Source organism: Halyomorpha halys, unplaced genomic scaffold, assembly GCF_000696795.3.
Source record: "Halyomorpha halys isolate HHAL.00 unplaced genomic scaffold, Hhal_1.1 Scaffold41.1, whole genome shotgun sequence".
Taxonomy (NCBI): domain Eukaryota; kingdom Metazoa; phylum Arthropoda; class Insecta; order Hemiptera; family Pentatomidae; genus Halyomorpha; species Halyomorpha halys.
In genome coordinates this window covers 879,779-899,341 of record NW_027115338.1, presented here as the reverse complement: position 1 = coordinate 899,341, position 19,563 = coordinate 879,779, and the positions used below count along the sequence as shown (strand labels likewise).

General features: G+C 32.8%; 1 protein-coding gene across 11 annotated transcripts in view; it reads left to right on the top strand.

Moving 5' to 3' along the window:
- LOC106688163 (calcitonin gene-related peptide type 1 receptor) overlaps window positions 1–19,563 on the top strand; it is a 564,568-nt gene that overhangs the window by 445,575 nt on the left and 99,430 nt on the right. For all 11 annotated transcript variants that reach the window (XM_067052399.1, XM_067052394.1, XM_067052393.1 and 8 more), the window contains one exon: window positions 1,767–1,877. In XM_067052399.1, coding sequence (XP_066908500.1) covers window positions 1,767–1,877 — 111 coding nt within the window. The remainder of the gene's footprint in view (window positions 1–1,766; window positions 1,878–19,563) is intronic.

Sequence of the window (19,563 nt, the reverse complement as noted above, 5' to 3'; positions counted from 1 at the left end):
GGAATCCAAACTGGTGATCTGGGATTATGTGGTTGGAATCTAGGATGGGGTACAGGCGTATTAAGATAAGTTTCTCAAGGATTTTTCCCATGATAGGTTACAGAGAGATAGGACGGTAAGAGGATGGATGTTGTGGCGGCTTTCGAGGTTTGGGAATCATTTTGATTATGGATAATTTCCATGGGTCAGGAATATATGTGGATCTGAGGTAGGTGAGGAATATAACAGATTTTCGAGGAACATGTTTTAGAACATGGGATGTAATTAGGTCATAACCAGGAGCTGTGCGGGTTGGTAAATTCTGGATGATGTTAGATATCTCTGATGGATGAAATGCTTTAGGTGGGAGGGTCATTTGGAGTGGAGTATTCAATACTTCTTCAATGTGTTCAAGGTTGGTTGAATTAAGGATGTCAGGGTGTGGCTCAAAGGTTTTAGAAAGATGCTGACCTAATATTTGTGATTTTTCTTCGTACGATTTTGTCCATGAATTGGAGATTCAGTAAGAAGTGGGTGATTAAAATTCTTGAAGTTAAGAATATTCTTAGTAGTCGTCCATAATGATTTGCCAGTAGTCGCGAGGTTTTCAGTTAAGTTAGTTAAATTTTTCGTTTTGAATTTTTTAAGTTCTATTTTAAGCTTGTTTGTCAATTTAGTATATTGTGTTTAATCTAATGGGTATCTAGTCCTGTGCCACTTCGCTCTTGCTCTTCGTTTTTCTTTTAATAAGATGCGAATGTGGTGTGGCAAGTTAGTAGGTATGGTGTTATTAGTTTTACTGATACAACTATCATCATGTCGTATATGCAAAATCTTATAGATTCTATTAAGTTTTCTTCGTCAATGTCATGTTTAGTCTTAAGTGGAATTTTTAAGTCCAGTTTGTTTTCTAAATCTTCCAGTTTGTTTTCTAAACTCGTCCTTTAATCAATGAGGGAGGAGAGGGCTTAGGAACGAAGTTCGAATGTAAGAAAAGGATAACTAGATTGTGGTTTGAGGAAAGGTCATCTATAGATGGGAAAATTTTAAAGTGCAAATTTTAATTAGTTTTGCACCAGCTGAACATTTAGTAATTCTTAAAATTTTTCATTCCTCGAAGTTCTTTCAAGAAGTCATATAATTATCTCCTTGTGAAATCCCTGATGATGTGAAAGCGACAGCATAAACCTATTTCGTCAACAAACTATGTTAAATATGATTATTGATATTGATATATTTCCTCAAAACAATCATATTTAGAATAACGTACGTTCATTTTCCGAAGTAGCATAGTTTTTTTCCAAACCCAAAGGCTCGAAACTGTATTTAATCTGAGGAACAATTATAAAGTATAAAATCATTGATAACTATGATTAAGTTCAGACAATGTTTGAGTTTTGATTTGAAAGTTTGCAGTTGGTTCACCTAGTATCTTTAAGTCTCCATATATACGTGAGAGAGAAAACTTTTTCCATTAGCAATATTAAAAATTAATTACAACCAAATAATTGATAAGAACTTAGATTCTATAAAGCTTGTTGAATATATACCACCCTATTATGCTTATTACTTAAATCTCAGTTATATAGAAATATATTAGTTATTTAATAAAACATATTTATGAAAATATAACTACGGATCTTATATTTTTTTCGGCTCCTATAATGGTGAAATTGACCGACCACTGGGATATCAGTGGCCATGGATGATTATTATTGTTTATCAGCTTACTTTAAATAATTTTAATTTAAATATTTCATTAATTGATGATATTTAAATGTATTTAGGTAGTTATTGTGAAGCGACCTGGGACGGGTGGTCCTGCTGGCAGGAGACGCCGGCAGGTACCACGGCCTATGCACACTGTCCCAAGTTCATCACTGGCTTCGATCCTAACCGTGAGTAAACCATTATTTTTTAATCATAATTAATCAATTCATATTTCTATTAAAATAGCATTATGATCATCTTATATTAACAAAATCATTATATCAGCAAATGTATTGCGTTTAAGTAGTAACGATTTGAGTCAACTGTTACTTATAATATAATTCTCCAACTTTAATTACATTGCTCTCTATTATTTACACTAATCATAGGAGTACACAGTGTGTCTTCGCGAATTTGTAAACAAAATTTTTTAGTGATTCTACATTGAAAAAAATAAACACGAATCCAACCATTTAGGAGATAAAAAAAAATAAAACATCCTGAAACTGTTTTATTTTTTATCGTAACTTGGTAAAACTACATTTAAATGCAAGAATGAAAAGAATATGGTAGGGGTGCGGAAGGGGAGTAGTAATAAACACAAAAGAGTGAAATATACTGTGAGAGAGAAATACTTTATTTATTTATGCTGCCTACATACATCAGGTTGCTATCTCACACAGCATACTTATCAATCTGTAATCGGACATATATATAAATTACACATAAATGGTAATTTTTTATTATCCTAATTAAATTTTAATATACCTAAAATGGTGACCAAATTTCATTCTGTGCGCAAAAAAACTTTAAAATATCATCTATAATATAAAGATATATTTTTCAGATCCAAGAGGAGTTTATAATTTTTTAATCTTCAAAATTACGGTATCGTTTGAAGTTGTGTATCTCGATCAAGCTTATCCAATTTTCTAACTTCTTGGACGCGTTTAAAAGAGAATTTTTTCATTCCACCCACGTAAGTAGCTATTGAACAAGCAAAAAATTTATGTTAAACAATTTTGTTAGTTTCATTTTTTTAGCACTGAATCAGGCAATTATGATCATAATCGGTGGAGACAATACGTTTTTCCCCCGTACAAATAGAAATGTAGTACGATCAAGGAAAACCAGAAAAAGTTGAGTTTTTTTTTCATTCAGTATTAAATATGTTACAAAAAAAAAAAAAAACATTGCACGAAAATTTTTATAAATAAAGTAAAATAAATTTGTCAATTTGAATTCTAACGTAGTACATCCTGTAGTTCCTATAGTCATTGTGTTTCAAAAAGAAATCATTTCCTAAAAAGGTGAAACCACCATTTTGTGACATTATTTTTAGTAAATATCATGAAAACTGTTATTGATGCTCTTAATTTCGTTATATAAATATTAAAAACTACTTTAGTGCTTTTAATATTCGTTGTATGGTTCCAGAGGTATCGAAGTTTTCATGACATAACTCAATTTTAATAACTGTCACAAAAATAAATACCATTTGTGTGTATATAAATATAAATATATATATATATATATACATGGTATTTATTCTTGCAACAATTATAAATATTGAGTCATGTCATGAAAATGTTGATACCTCTGGAACTATGATATGTATGTATCTATGCTATACTATAGTAATAAAAATAACTGATACTAACCACATTTCAAACTTTCTCTTTCTAGCTAACTCTCAATATACTTTTCACTGAACTTCGACGTCGCTTTCAAACGAAATAAAAGACAAAACGTTATTTCAGTAGGAATCGTTAAGAAGTTTTGGATTCATAATATCATAAAGTGAATAGTTTCGCGGTACAAAACCCAGCGAATGTGCTTACGTCCTAAGTTAATTTTCTACCAATATTAACAGTAATCAAGTAACATACTGGTGCTTGATACATAACACAGTCAATGTGATGCGGTAGTTTAATGTTTACCATTAAGGTTCAATAGCGTAGGAGACCGACCAGTTCCTTAGAAAGAGAAACTGATGAGGATATTAGTATCATCTTTAAAACCTTTATTGAACTAGGAAGCTATGTAAAATAGAAAAAATAATACAAAATTACGTGGTACTTCAATACGTAACTCGCCTTACACAAATAGATCGAATTTTGTAATGTAATATTTGAAGCAGATTAGGTTTCATAGTAATGATCCCATCAGATCTATGTCCTTCAAATGTATTTTTAATCAATTACTTTTAAAATTCTATTTATTTAGACCATGACTGTAGGCCGAGTTCATAATGGAGAGACGTGGCTGAAGATACGATAAAGTATTCCGAAGAGAGAGGCGCAGACATCAAGAAGTTCGTATGTTTATAGTGAAAACAAATCATATACACTACAACCCATGATTCCTCCGAATTTAAAGGATACCCACTTTTTATAGGCAGGGTACACCCTAGGAGGGTCTCCCGATCCGAAGTCTATGGCAAGTACAACGATAAATAATTACCTGCTACAGCCGGACTCGAACTAGGGCACGGAAGATAAGAAGCACAGTGCCTTACTCACTGAGTCACTCCGCTTCCTTTGCTCATGAAATGTAATGAAATATGGTGAGATAATATCGGAATAATATATGAAAAAATCTTTCCCTCCTTCCCTTCTTGTAAAATTCCAGCTCTAAATAACCTTGAACGACTTCTACCCACACTTCTTCCGATATAATAAAAAACTACGTTTAGTAGTCTTTGGTATACTATTAAAACGTCTTACTCATGCAACGTATAACGTTTATTAATATATTTATCTCAGTCACATAATCTATGATATAAAATGATAACTCGTTCTTAAATATGTGACTGAAAGGTATGATTTTTGTTGGTAAAACGTATAAATAAACTTTCGAGAGTTTTCCAAATGTTTTGTGCAGCAGTCGATAAAATTGGCTATTTTAAAGTGCAGATATCGAACGTTCGACACTAAGATAACAGTTAACATGCAACGAGATACGTTTTATATGCAAGTGAGCTCTTGTATCTGGGGCAGTCTTATAACTTTATAGTCTTACTTGAGGTGATCTTCATTAACGCACTTTGTCTGCTATTTCAGATAAGGTTTATTCCTCACTTTACTATACTCCACTTCCAAAAAGTAATAAAACGAATAATTCAACAATAAGATAATTCAAAAGTTTATTTCAAAAACATTTATTGCCTAATTTAATACATTGTAGGATTAAATGAAAGTATAAAAAACTAAATTTTGATTTCAATACACCCATCCAGACTGAATTTTGTTGTATAAGTTAATTATTCAGGCATTAAGATACACACTCATGTATTTATATATAATTATTTATATACTATATGTAATTTATATATATTAATCCGTGTGTGTTGTTTTTGTTTTTTTTTACGAGGGTCGGTGGAAATCGTCAAAAGATACGGATACCTATCTGTACCTATTCTTGTGTGGGATTTTTACCCACTAAAACCTCCTCCCTATACCTGTCCATTCCTCTCCACGGGACCGCCGCTAAGCATTACTTCATGGAGGGCTGAGTCCCGCCTCGCATTCTTTCGCATTCCCTTCCTCTATCAACCTCTTGAGGACGATTGTGGTGAACTCATCACAGCGTTCTAATGCTCGTCTGAGCGTAGTATATGCCTCACCACGTTTTATGGCGTGACACGTCCTCCACACACTTTCTCCAATTCATTTCTTTCTGTCGCAAAGCGAATCCAAGTGAATTTTCTTCGACATCCTGACATCCAGGGCATTCTGCGGTGTCGTTCAGTTTGAATCGGTACTGGAAGGCTCTAAAACAACCATGTCCGGTCAACAATTGGGTTACGTAAAAATCCTTCTCACCATGCTGGCGGTCATACAACAGGGCAATATTAACCTGCGATTCCACCTTCCAGAACCTGCAGCCTCCCAACGCTGCTGCCACTGGTCGATGGTTATTTTTAGCTCTTCTTCTCTGGAAACCTGTAAGCATCATCCCTAGTGCCTACTTTTTTTTTAAACAAGGAGTTCCACAGGCAGCATCCGAGCTATCACGCACACCGCTTCGTAGGAAACAGTTCGAAAAGCACTATTGTCCTTAAAGAAACTCTGCGATAAACTTAAACCATCTGTCTCCTATATGATTTGGTAACCATAACTTCTTTTGGAGCTGCATGTAACATCAGTGAGGAAGCAACAGTAGCAAGAAGCCTTCTTTGACTCTCCCTACGACCTCCAACGTTTGGCATAAGGCGTGACATTAAGGATGCTACTTTAGCAGATTTGGCGCTGATGTATTGTGTGTGAACATTAAAGAAGAGACGTGCAACAATTATGACTCCTTGGTATTTTAAGCAAGTCTGGGAACGAATTTTGTGCCTACCCCATGCTCGTGATGGACTCAGTTTGCTTCCCACTAATTACCAGGAGAACCTCGGTCTTGTGATCTGCAAGTTGTAGGCCTACCGAAGACAGCCAACCTCGGACAGCCTGCTTAGCGATGAGGGTAACTTCTTCCAAGCACTTTGCCGCCACTACAACTGCAACGTCATCTGTGAATCCCACAACTGCAGCTCTTTCCAGCATTGTCAATTTGAAGATTGCCTCGTACATTATGTTCCATAGAAGAGGCCCTACTGCGACACCACTAGTCGCCTTGTATCTCCTTTGGCTTATGTATGAAAAATAAAACAGACCTCTATCGTTGAAGTAGTCTGGGAGAACTAAGACTGGCACCGCCGTAGTCGGTAGGGCATCTATTATACAGGCCCATCTTGCAGTTTTAAAAGCATTCTTTACATCTTGAGTAATGAATGCTACATAACGCTTAACACCTCCCTTCCACTTTGCTCTAGCAATTGCTGTATGGACTATCTCAACTACTAATCCAACAGCATCTACCGTGGTTCGCTCTTTGCGAAATCCATAGTGAGCCCTCGAGAGGCCAATTACTCCCTTCGTGAACTCTTGTAGCCTGAGGGAAAGGATTTTCTCAAATGGCTTACTCATAGTATCCAATAAACAAATTGGACGATAGGCTGACGGGTCTTCCACCATTCCCTTACTCTTTGAAATAATCACGAGGCGCTCTCTCTTCCAAGGTTTCGGAATTAAGCCTTCACGAATGCAAGAATTAAAGAGCTCTATGAAAAGATCCGGCAGTTTCCTGAGAGCCACCTTCAGAGCTACATTCGTAAGTCCGTCCAATCCTAGTGCCCTGCCATGTTGTAGGTCCGGGGTGATGTCCTCTACTCTTCCTGGTCATTTGTGGAAAATCCATTGTATATATATTATCTATACATCCAATAGTATTCGCCTGTTCTAGGAATAGAGTTCTGACAATATTGTCCACAACATTCGATCTCGTGGGGAATTGCATCGTGCTTTTACTTAGTTTCCTAAGTGCTATTTTGTAAGGCCTACCCCATAGGTCTGCATCCACCTCATCACAGAGTTCTCACCAGCACCGTCGTTTGCTTATTTTAATGGCTTGTCGGAGGTTCCTTCTAGCTCTCTTGAACTCTTCCTGAAGCACAGAAAAATCCGGAAGACATCTCGCTTGCTGGTAACGTCTTCTAGCTTCTAACACTAGCGAAGATCGGCAATAGTATCCGTCACCAGTAAACTGGGGAATGATGTTCGTCAGGCTTTAAACGGGTCATAGCTGCATCACAAGCTCCAGATATAAAAGAGGTGAGTATACGCGCCTTTTCCTCGGCGGTGTTTGTGTGTGTATTTTATATGTATAGTAGATAGAATTTTTTTTAATTTTAAAATTACCCCTAAAGGGTCATTGGCCCATAGCCTATTTCCATTAACCCTATTTAATGGGGCTATTCAAAATTAAACCCTTAAACAGTACAATAAATTTTATTATATTTACGTTCTCACTAACATTCATACCACAAAGTATTAAAGAAAATTGTTTAGTTGGTTAATTAATTAATTTCTATGAAATATTTTTTATAATTATTATTATCAGCCAACTTTTTTGTTATTGTTATCGGAAAATATTCATTATTATTTGTTCTATTCTTGTTTTTATAACAACATTTATTTTAAAACACTAAAAAAGCCTTTTACTCTAGTGGAGCATCAACAGGATATCCTGAGATAGTTAAAGACCAGAACTTTGGATTTAAAGGCTTTTGCGGAAACGTCTGGCTAAGTGCACAAGGCAAATGCCTCATAACACTCTCATCCCAATAAAAACTCCCAACCCAAGATAAGCCCAAACACAATTGTTTATAACGTATCACTATTTCTATATATTTTTAAAAATACAATAACATAACTTTTAAAACTCTTAACACTTCAAGAAACATAACTTTTAAAAATATTCTATTTTTTAAAAACACTATTTGAAAACTAAACATGAAATATACCAGAAGAATTCTGATTAAGTCATTTTTTCCCTAAAACTAAGTTTCATTCTACGAAATCGTAATATTGTGATTCTGGTAACAAGAGTTAAATTTTGAAATATTAAATGTTGATGGGCTACACTAATGGTATGAACTAAAAGACTAAAAACAAAACTAACCACTTACTACAAATAAAGTATCCACAGCACCAGTGTCTATGACACTGTTTGCTGCCAAAACAGTAGTGGGGCACTGGTTGCAAGGTGTAAATTAAAGAATTAGCCTCATATTTCATTTAAAAATTTAAAAAATCAAGAAATTAGTGTTTTTTTGTACACCCATAGCATTTAAAGTATGCATGATATAAAACCACGAAGCTTTACTAAATTTTTGTACACTATATTTTTTTCGTCCGATGTTTCGTTTAAGACCTCTCAAATCAGATCTAGTCTCGGTGAATGTTTTTTGAAGAAAATTTCTGAATTTATGTTTTTATGGTGCTACAAATATCAAATTTTAACTTAAATTTTGTTAAAATAAAACGAAAAAATTACATTAAAGTAGAACGGCCAGGGGTCCAGTACTTAATAAGGAAGAACTGTTACCAGAACAACTGTTGTGAAAGGAGGTGATTTAGTCAGAATCAATCTTGACCGCCTGATTTTTCCCCACTTAATGAAGCTGAGTAGATCCCGGAGAACTTCAGTGTAACAGATAACTATCTACAACAGCCCGATTCGACCCCGAGTCTTTGGAGTCGGTAGTGCTTTACCACAGAGCTACCAACTCACTCTGTAGGGTTGTAACGTAGTAGTACAGATTTAATTCATCTATAAATAAAAGTCCTTTTTATTATTATTTTCATTTTGCTCATCACTTCAAAAACCATGCATTATTATTTGAGTAGCATTTATTTTAACAAAAGCAAGAGTATATTATCTAAAATTTTAATCATAATGAATTTTTTTTTCGATGATCTGTTCAGAAGCAGGAGTGAATGACACAATTAGACAATAGACGATACAATTTAGAATCCATACATATGTATTATAAAGAGTTAAAAACTTTATATTCTTGTTTTAAACTGTGAATCATATGCCTTCAACATTTTAATCAATTATTAAAACGTATACTGTGGCCGTCTGTAGCCGAGAAGTTTGAGGTGTCGCTCTTAACAACCACGGAACTGCAGTGGCGCCGGTTCTAATTCGGCCAGGGAGGGGGGTGACTTCTATTTCGTGGCTGTCCCACGGAATGAAAACCTGACTCCCCCACTTTGGTTAGAATAGGCTAATTTCCTCTAGATAACCCCTCTGTATGTTATAAATGACCAGGCTGGGAGCAATAAAAAAAAAAAAAAAGATACTGTATCAAACAGCTATAATAACTGGGGGAGAATAGCTAGTTAGAACAAATGGGGGAGAAGGAAAAGTACCTATAAATCTACTCTTATTTTTCAGCTCAAATTTGCTACTGCCTATCAGAAGCTTAACTTCTCTCCTATCCCCTTATTTATGTATATGAATGTCATCAACATTGCATGTCTTTTTTGGGAGAAATAGCAGTATTAAATCAAGAAAATCTTCCTAATAGTTTTATTTTATACCTTCGGTTCTATTTTGCTTACGAAGGTACAATGTGTACCATTTAGTACAGTTCAGATGATCCTAGACTCTTGATAAGTTCCCAAGAGATTAGTGACAACGTTCTTAGGTTAGTGCAATTTCTGTGATTATCAAACAAAAATCGAATTCGAAAATTTTGAATGAAATAAAAATTATTTTTTAATTACTATCAAAATTTGTATTTCTGCCTAGTATATTTTATTTGAATTGGTCAGGTTCAACTAATACTTAAATCACATCATTTTAAGAGAATAAAGAAGAATGAAAAAAAAGTTAAGAGTGCCTATTTTAGTTATAAATTAACTTCTCATCGAAAAATATAAATATTATCTAAATTCATAACATATTAAATTAATACTTATTTAAAATTTTCCCCAATAAATAGAATTATTATAGGTATGAATTTACATTTGAGTTTAAATGTTAAAATGATTGTTCGCAATATTTGAATTTAAAGGTCCTAAAGGTTGCTAAAGACCACGGAAAGAGGAAGTCCACTGCTCACTTCCAATGAAAACAAATAAACATAGTGCATATGCAAACTACAAGTGCATATTACGTTTAAATATACCTCTTTATAACCAAACTGAGATTTATTCAAATACAAGTACTTTATAATGTTTGGTTTTGAACATATATTTATTTTTAGTGAACTTGGTTTAAAAAAGTTCAATTGTTAACTGAAATAGGTCAACGCAGAAGGAAATGTTTTTGGCTCTGAAGAGTACTACAATTAGGGAGTTACAAGGAAATCAAGTAAACACCGTCATGGAATGAAACACACTATATTAAAAAAAGATTACAAATTGTTATCTCGTATCGAACGACATTACAATAGATGGTTGGTATCGATATAGAAGATAATCGATAGATCGATATGTAACAAATCGCTAAGATAAACCTGCCAGGATAACACCATCGTACTATATGCTAGTGTGCCTCAGCTGCCCCCTCCAAATGCTTTTTTCAATTGCTCTTTCCCAACGATCCATGGTGTCTCCTCATCTCCCTAAATCAGATTTAAGATATTTCTTTTTTTACTCTACAGACCACTGTTGCTTTCAATGCTTTTGCGTCCTCGCTGTTCAGTAGATACTCCGACATCTTCGCTTCTGTTCACCCCATTAGGTGATCACCTCCTTTTAAAAAATGATTTATTTCTCCGGTCTCTCCGGTGAATTTTTCTAGGTCCGACACCACCTCCCTCAGGTCTGTCAGCAAATGGGCGGTTGCCCTATGGACCTTAATCCATTCTATCGTCGTGGCATGAGCTTGCGCTAAAGAGACTTCTGGTAGTAGCTGAATTTAAGCTGGAGGTGGGTTCCCTGCAGCTAAAAGTTGATTAACTGTAGCTTGAGATTGGTCCATACCTCCCGTGTTCAGAATATATTTTTTTACACTTAAAATTGTTTCGGTATCTAAAGTTTTCGGGTTTCGGCACCAGTTATCTTTAACTGAAGTGAAAACTAAAAATAATAGTAAAGAGAGGTGTGAGAATTGAAACGTTTAACTTAAAGTAAACTCCAAGACTGATCTTTATTGAGTCCTGTTCGGCTCTATTTGTAATTCAAATCAGCTTATATTGGAGCTACACCAGACTGTAACTGTATATGTATATAAAAATTGTGAATTTTCTGGAATAATAAACCACAAATCCTGACTTCCAGATTCCTTAATAGCCTCTTGTAGGAAGAAACCAGAAATCTTTAATCCTGGATTTAAAGCCGACAAGTTTTTAATTAAATTGAAGCCTTCCTCAAAGAGTTTTATTACTCCTCAGAATACTTCCCGACCTCAAAGCCCAGGTCATGGTCCTGTCTCATCTGCCTCGGATAAGAATTCAAATGACCTCAATTTCTTTTATTCTTCCAGAATCCTGATTTCTCACATTTAAATAAAATCGATTTTTTTAATTATGGCATTTTTTCAGTACTTTTAAACCAGAAGTGACTTTTATTCTTAAAATGATTCATTGTAAACGGAATCATTAGTACTGTTATATTTCCTCTCAAATGATAAGCATCTTAAATTTGTATAAATTAGATGCATAAAAGAATATTATTATTGAAGATGTGCAAATTTAAAAGGTTATTTTATATATGTTCAAATGTGATTAAATGTTGATTGACAAATAGTATTTAAGGACTTCAACGATCTTGCTCACATTTATACACACATTCAGAAACCTGTACTAATGTATTTTTTCCTAACTCCTAAGATTTATTAATAAACTATTACAATAGATACAAATCTATAACTAAACCTACATTTAAATATATACACTGTTACAGAGACCCTTCTATAGTCACATTCCGCAAGGAAGGGAGGCATGTGTGCTTAAGGCGGAGGTTACAATATTGGCAGGGGTGCCGACGGCCAGTAGGTACATGGCTAATCTGTCATTATTGTCATTGGTTAATCTGTAATTAAATGTCAGGCTATCCTCCCTGAGGGGATGACAATATTGTTGACTCCGAAAAGTAAAGGAAATCAATGAATAAATCGCAGACAGTTTTTCCTTAGATATCATAATTCGAGTTTCTTTATAAATGGTTTACCAGGCGCTACTTTCTAGTAATAATTAGCAGAATACGATATTTCATTTTTAACATTTGTTTTATTAATTTTAAAAGCGATTTGTTAATAGTGTTAGCATTCATTCCTACTTTTGAATAAACAAGACCTTATATACACTGTCTGAGTAATAAGTCCGTTTTTTATTATTTATTTTCAACAGCTATAAACCATTAAGTAAGATAATGAATGGGATAAATGAATACAGAGGCTATGTAACGTTTTTTGAATCTTTATTGGGGATAAAGAAATAGGTGCCTATCTAAATGTAGAAGGTGTGTATACTTCAAAATGGAGAGAGGTTTATTTACAGGGTTCCATCCTATCCTAATTAGAGTGGAGGGTCAAGCTTTCATCTCGTGGGACCACTATAGAAATAAAAGTTGACCCCCCAGGATTCGAAACGCTTCAATTCCGAGGTTGCAAAGACCTATGCCTTAACTTCCTCAGCTACAGACAGCCCAATTGTAAGTTTCAACCTTTAAATCTCCTGGGTGTTAGAGAGGGTAAAAAAATACACCCTAATCCTTTTCGCCTTCGGTCCCAAAGTCCAACCTCTTTCTCAAACAGAAGGCTAGGACCTTTTGTTTGGCTCCGATTGTTGCAAGTGACTGAGGCTATATTTCTTAAAAAATCATATTGAAGTATTTTTTTTTGTTATCACCTCTTACCTGGAGGTTAATTATTAATTAATTGTTGTTCTAATAATTCTCATGAACGCACAAAAGTGCTTAATTGAGTATATGAAAAAAATTTAATCTTGAGACAATCTGTCAAGGTTTAAAGAGAAACTTTTCCTACTATCTCCTTTGAACCGCTTAAAAGGAAATGAATTGTCAGCAATATTACACTGACAGGATTATAAAGCGAACATAAACTCAGGAATGGCGATATAATTGAAATATCCAATCAGTATATAGCACATTAAATCGCCTTCAACCACCAACAACCTTCAAGCACCATACAAATATTATGATTGTTTTTTATTTTAAATAAATATTCAATATACACTGATGACAGTTATTAAAAAAAGTGTATTCTTTAATTAAATAATAGTTTTATTTCTAATTTATTACATGAGCACGATTTATAACGTTAATAATTGTCATATATCGAAAATTGTTACAATTTTCGGGAAAATTAACTGAAATAAATATAAAAAAATAATCAAATTACTACTGTTTTGAACAACAAAAATAAATTAACAACAGTAATAGACTTTAACTAAAATTAAAAATATATATATAAAATTATTTTTGTATATACATTGCCCCGGTGGCTTACCTCTAGTCGCGTTATACACTGCTAAATGACCATGTCAAATACTGAAATAGATAATAATGATGTTGGCCTAAATAATATTTGCCATTACAGTTGTTTTGAGTCAAAATTCTAATAGTATAAAAATACAAGGTTTTCCAGGCTGAAAATGATATAAAAATTATTTAATGAACTTCAATTAAAATCAAAAATTAGTCTAGCTGAGACCTGTACCTTTAGAATTATAATTGGAGTATTCTTTGAACTAGACAATTCATCGAGTGTTGGCCTACGGCAATGGACACTGTACAGTTATGTGTGGCCTGACTTTACATCGTGTAAAAATTTTCGAAAGTATGTTCATGTATTTAATCATATGTGCTGCTGTTTTGGAATGATATATTGCTTATATTTAGTATTTCTGAGATGTGCAGTCTTGTTCTAAATTAATTTTATTTACTGCTCATCTTTTCCGCTGTTGCTTGAATGTCCGAAACTGGTTATTTAAAAGGTCTAAAGGATATAAGCTTCGTCCTACCAATATATATTTAATATCAATTTCTTCCTCTTAAAGAAAGATTTTAAACAATTTATATATTTTTAATTTATAAATCTAGTGGTCATAAACAATTGATTTCAAAACACATATCTAGTCAAAACGAAGAAAACAATGCGAGAGAAGGGAATGTCTGAACTATTAGGAATAAACTGAATTTGGCTAAATATAAAATGGTCGTGAACATTTATATTCCTAGCAATATCCTAGGACCATGATCTGATAATGAACATCTCCCAGGATCAGGCATGAAATATTACATGAAGGAGGAAGATGGATGCGAAGATATTACGATCTATAAACCAGGCTAAAGAACCATGATGACAGCCTCATGTGATTTGTTATTAATACCTAACTCTGCTATGAATATTTACAAAGAAGATTTTTTCTCGTACTGAAGGATTTAGAAAGATAAAATCTAGTTATAAGCCAAGAGAAGAAAATTAAGAGAGAAAAGTTACTGCAACAGTTACAGCGCAATAAAGTTCAGCGAAACGTGACCTACTTTATACAAGTTACGGTTTAAAAAAAAGAATGTGTTATTCAGTAGTGAATAATTTATAAAGATGTTGAGTTTTGTAATAATTTTGAAATAATAAATATTCGAATAACTGTGGGATACTTTTTTTAACATAGTCAAAAATCAAAGAATAAATAATTAAGTATTTTAGAAATATGTATCAAATACTAGTTCCATGTTGTACTTGATTAAAACAAATTAATAATCCTAACATCGAACAAAATAGACAAATATCGGCCGTTATTTATTATATTTTTTTCAAAATGTAATTAATTTATTCTAGTACACATGTTAATTTAACTATTTCGCAGTGATTGAGAGTGACTTGTACATTTGCAGGGAATAATAATGAACAAACCACCAAAAAGGGCAATTAGCGTTACCCTAAGGGATTAGGACGAAAATTAGATGGTAGGTTTGTATTCCGTTTATTCATTGTAGATTTATTTCTTGATGGGGTTATTTAAATCAAAAAAATAATAATTGAAATTAAAACTTTGACGAAACTGTAATATATAAAATAAATTTTTAATATATATAATTTGATATTGTTTACATAATATTATATATACAAATAATACAATATACACTAATAAAAAACAAAAAACGATAATAAATTTTTGTAAACTAAAATTGTAATTATTATTGATTAATAATATTTTTATTAATTAAAACCATCAAAATCATGTGTTCAAATCGAAATCTTAAAAGGGTATCCTTTCAGCGACTAGATCCGCTAGTTCATAGAAAAGATTGCTTTCACTAGTGAATAACAACTAATTTCTTGGTCCTAGAGACCGATGTGGTCTTTGATTTGCTCAATATTTTTTCGCCAGATGACTCTATCTGGTATGATCGCTCGCCATTTGTGGGTACTCAGCAGATTTCAGGCATCCAGGATGACAGCATCCTCTCATCGAATTTGTGGTTTGCGATAAGACTCGGCATAGTTTGAAAATATAACAATATGAATATTACTAAAATTTAGCAGGTTAGATTGTTTCATTTTGTGATAACGTCTCAGATGCAGCTAACAGCGCAACATCAACATTTGTTCCTCTCTAATTCTTTTCGCGTTCCAACCAACCATATCTTGCAAAAAAATAGTTTGAAATACATGGAAGAATAGATGGCACTGTAAGAGAGAGCGAGAGCCTACGTCTGTTATGAATTCATTATCTAAACTAATATATAATTTTAAAAAATTGGAAATAGGTGTTTGGTTGAAAATATTTGGAGCTAGGAATGATGAAAATCAAACATTTTGGCAAATTGGAATAAATGCTACTACGGAAACTCCCACTGCCAGACTGGATCAGAATGACTGGCTATTTGATGTTTGCAGTAAGGTTTGTTAAAAAAATGATTTGATTCTTTTCAGAATAAAGTAGATTTAAAATCAAATTCTTTGTCTAACTAAATACACAATTTAATTAGTTAAAAAAAAAATGGAAAAAAAAGTATTTGGAAGGAAACCTTTCAAAATCAAAAAGAGTTCGAAACGAAATGGTTTTCAAAACCAAATGTGTTCCGAACACTCTGTATGGAAGCTGTGGAATGAGGTTACGAAAAAAGCAAACCATAATAAGGGCACTGCTCAGAGTATATGCGAATCATCATAACTGATTTATGAGCTAAATGAATGATTATTGAAAAAAGATAGTTGACCGTATGAAGTAGATTGTAGGAGGATAGTCCGGGTGGTGGTCAATAAAGGTTCCAAAATAGTAAAAGAAAACTATTTATTGTAAACCAACGTAAATGAAAAAAACAAACATTTTAGAACAATTGAACATCCAAATAAAAACATATCAAAACAATTTTTATGTTTTAATGTTGATAAATTGTAACCTGTTGTAATATTATATATGAGATTAGATGTTCCTGTCAGTTTACCCATCTATATATTATAAAAAATCTTTCCCCTCCCAGGAAGTATAGACCTTTTCCTTTACCTGTCACCTCCCTTTCTTCACAGTCTGTCTCAGAACTCCATTCTGACAGGTTAGTATGATTATTTTTCATTTTTATCAATTTTATTAATATCGCCCTTTTTACATATTACTATACCTCATCATATGCATTACATACACTATACCTCACCTGTACCATATCTACTTCACCTATCTGTTCTATCAACATCTTCTTCGCTAACATATTTAAAACTATTTTTAATGAGTAGTCTCCTACAATTTATGCGCCTAGATCTATATTGAGAACTTCTACCACACCTGGTTATATTTATTAGTAACTTGTTTCCAGTCTACCTACATGAATATTTAATTATATTGTTATTATTAAGTTGTTTCTATATAATTTATAAACATAACAATTGTTTTGATATCTTTTATATTTCAATGTTCTGTTAATTCTAAAAGGTTTGTATCTTGTTTTTTTTTCATTTAGTCCTGACGAAGCTCACAAAGTAGGGCGAAACGTTGGTTTACAATAAATAGCTCTCTTTTACCATTTTGATACCTTTATTGACCTCCAACTGAACTATCCTCCTACAAGTAAATGAATGATATTTCTAGGAAGAAATATTTATTTATTGGTGAACTGTTGAGATGAAATCAGGGCTCTCATGTCAGAGAAAAAAGGTACTTGGTGGGTAAATTCACAGTGGAATTTGGTGGGTAAAAGCCTGAAGTAAAGCGTTTTAATATATAATCGCGCTGGCATAAATCTATAAATACTATTTCTTATTTTTTAAATGACTATATTTTGTTTGTGATCAGTACTGGTTTGCATTTTATTTATCTTGATACCAGACACCTCTGTCCAATCGTCAGTGCTACTACTTAGATACGAGAATATTTATAGTAAACAAAATAACACAAAATTTTTCAGTTGAGCTTGTCGATCTCGTATATTAACGAGTACTTTATATTATATCGTTGATAGTCTAATTAATTTATACGAAGTATATTAAGCGGTTAAAAATACTTTTTGTTATTATTTATGAAAATTGGAAAACTTCATTAAGTTTTATATGACTACATATTGTTGGATCTTGCAATTAGAAAGTGTTATTACTTTCAATAGACGTTTGTTATTTTATCTTTATACTCTACTGTAAGCATTCTTGGGGTTTAAGTATTTTTTTATTACCAACTCTATTTTTATGGGGTATCATCCAAAAATAAATAAGCGGATTATTATATATTATAACTTAGAAAATCGATATTGTAAGGCAATATCGATCAGTGGAAGCTGGAATGACATGAAATTAAACTTTCAGGGATTCTTTTGAATTACGTTTCTGGAAATATCTATTCTTCTGAGTTCTTCAGAACGAAAGGTGAGAAGATTTATCTTTTCTACAATGTTCAGAACTTTTGAAATCTGGAATTGACCGCGAGATAACTAAAACTTAACTCCTTTTTGTTTGAAGACAGAATTCCTACTTATCATGATTGTGAAACCGTTTCAGACTTTCTCTTTCATAGGTAAAACTTTTCAGGCCACTTAACTGGTGGCAGACATAAATAATATCATCGTACTTGATTTTCTACCAATTCCAAAAAAATATAACAATGCACCACTCAGTGAAAATCATTTGATACTTTATATTTTCATATAAATAGAACATAAATACCAATATAAAGTCATTTTTTAGATACTACTTAAATTCAAACGACTTATATAAGTTCCCCTTCTCAACCTTGTTGTTATCGGATGTTGTTAAAGAATACAACAGATATAAACGTTTAGGTCATTCGAGCTTAAGATCTAATTTTTATAAAAGGAGAACATACTTCGAAAAAAATATTAATGATAAATGGAGTTTGATGATGTTTTATTTAAAAGATACTTTCAATTAGATATGTTCACATTGTTCATATATTTACTGATTGATAATGGCACACATATCCCAAGTCTTTTATCACAAAATGGTAAAACCGTTAGTAACACTACACTTACTCAGATCGTTGTTATAAAATGCAGTTCATCGAAAAGATTAAATAATTTTTTCTCATAGTCCCACAATTTTGTTTAAATCTATAGCTCTCGTAAATATTCCTGAACCTTCCATCAGTGTCCACTTAGCCTCAATAAGTGCCCTCCCCTTAGTATGGTCGATCGAGCGTGATTCTGACCAAATCACCTCCTTGCACAACCGTTGGTCTAGTAACAGTACTTCCTTACAAAATACTATACCCCTGACTCTTCATCGGTTGTGGTTGTACAGATTTATTTTATTTTTTTAATATATGTATAACTACTATATTTTGCTGTTTACACCAAAGAGCTAAGTAAACATTCAATCGCATAATACCTATTTATATTCAAAAATCATTTTAAAGCTTATTTTCTAAAGTTTTGGGGAAAGTTTGTTTCCTTGATAACCAAACCAAGAGACATAACTTTTACGAGTTTGTAATGGTAATGGGCCGGCTCTTCCAGTGTTCGGGGCAATTTGGACAATTGGTTTGGGCTGTTCCTTCCAATGGCATTGAAAGACGTTTCCTCCAGCCATTTTAACCTAATTTATGTGCGCTTAAAAGTGCTTCTGCGTTCTATTGTAAATTTGAGCAATATTTATTCCTACTCTGGTTCCTTTCTGATTAATTAGTAATACGCAATATAATAGTTAGAATATTATTGCAGATAAAAGGATTTTATAATTACAAAAAAATTAAATTGTTTCAAAAAATTAAATTAATAAATAAATCATATTAAAATTAAATTGAAAAAAATAGTATTTTGACTCCACTAACATTTATTTTATTTGCTTTAATTAACCAATTCAATCACAATAAGATATGTTAGGCGTTACTAAATATAACCTAACCAAAGAGTTACTATAATTATCAAGACTAATGTGCTACTCGGTTAAAGTAATTATCTTTAAGAAATAAATAATGATTATAAGTGATAAACTTCTATATAATTATTTAGATAAAACTTGAGTTCTAAAGGCGAAAGATTTATTCGTTTTGAAGGGAGACCAGAGGTAAACCCACTGTTTCGGGATATTGCCCCTCCACCACCACCTGGGAGATGGCAAGGA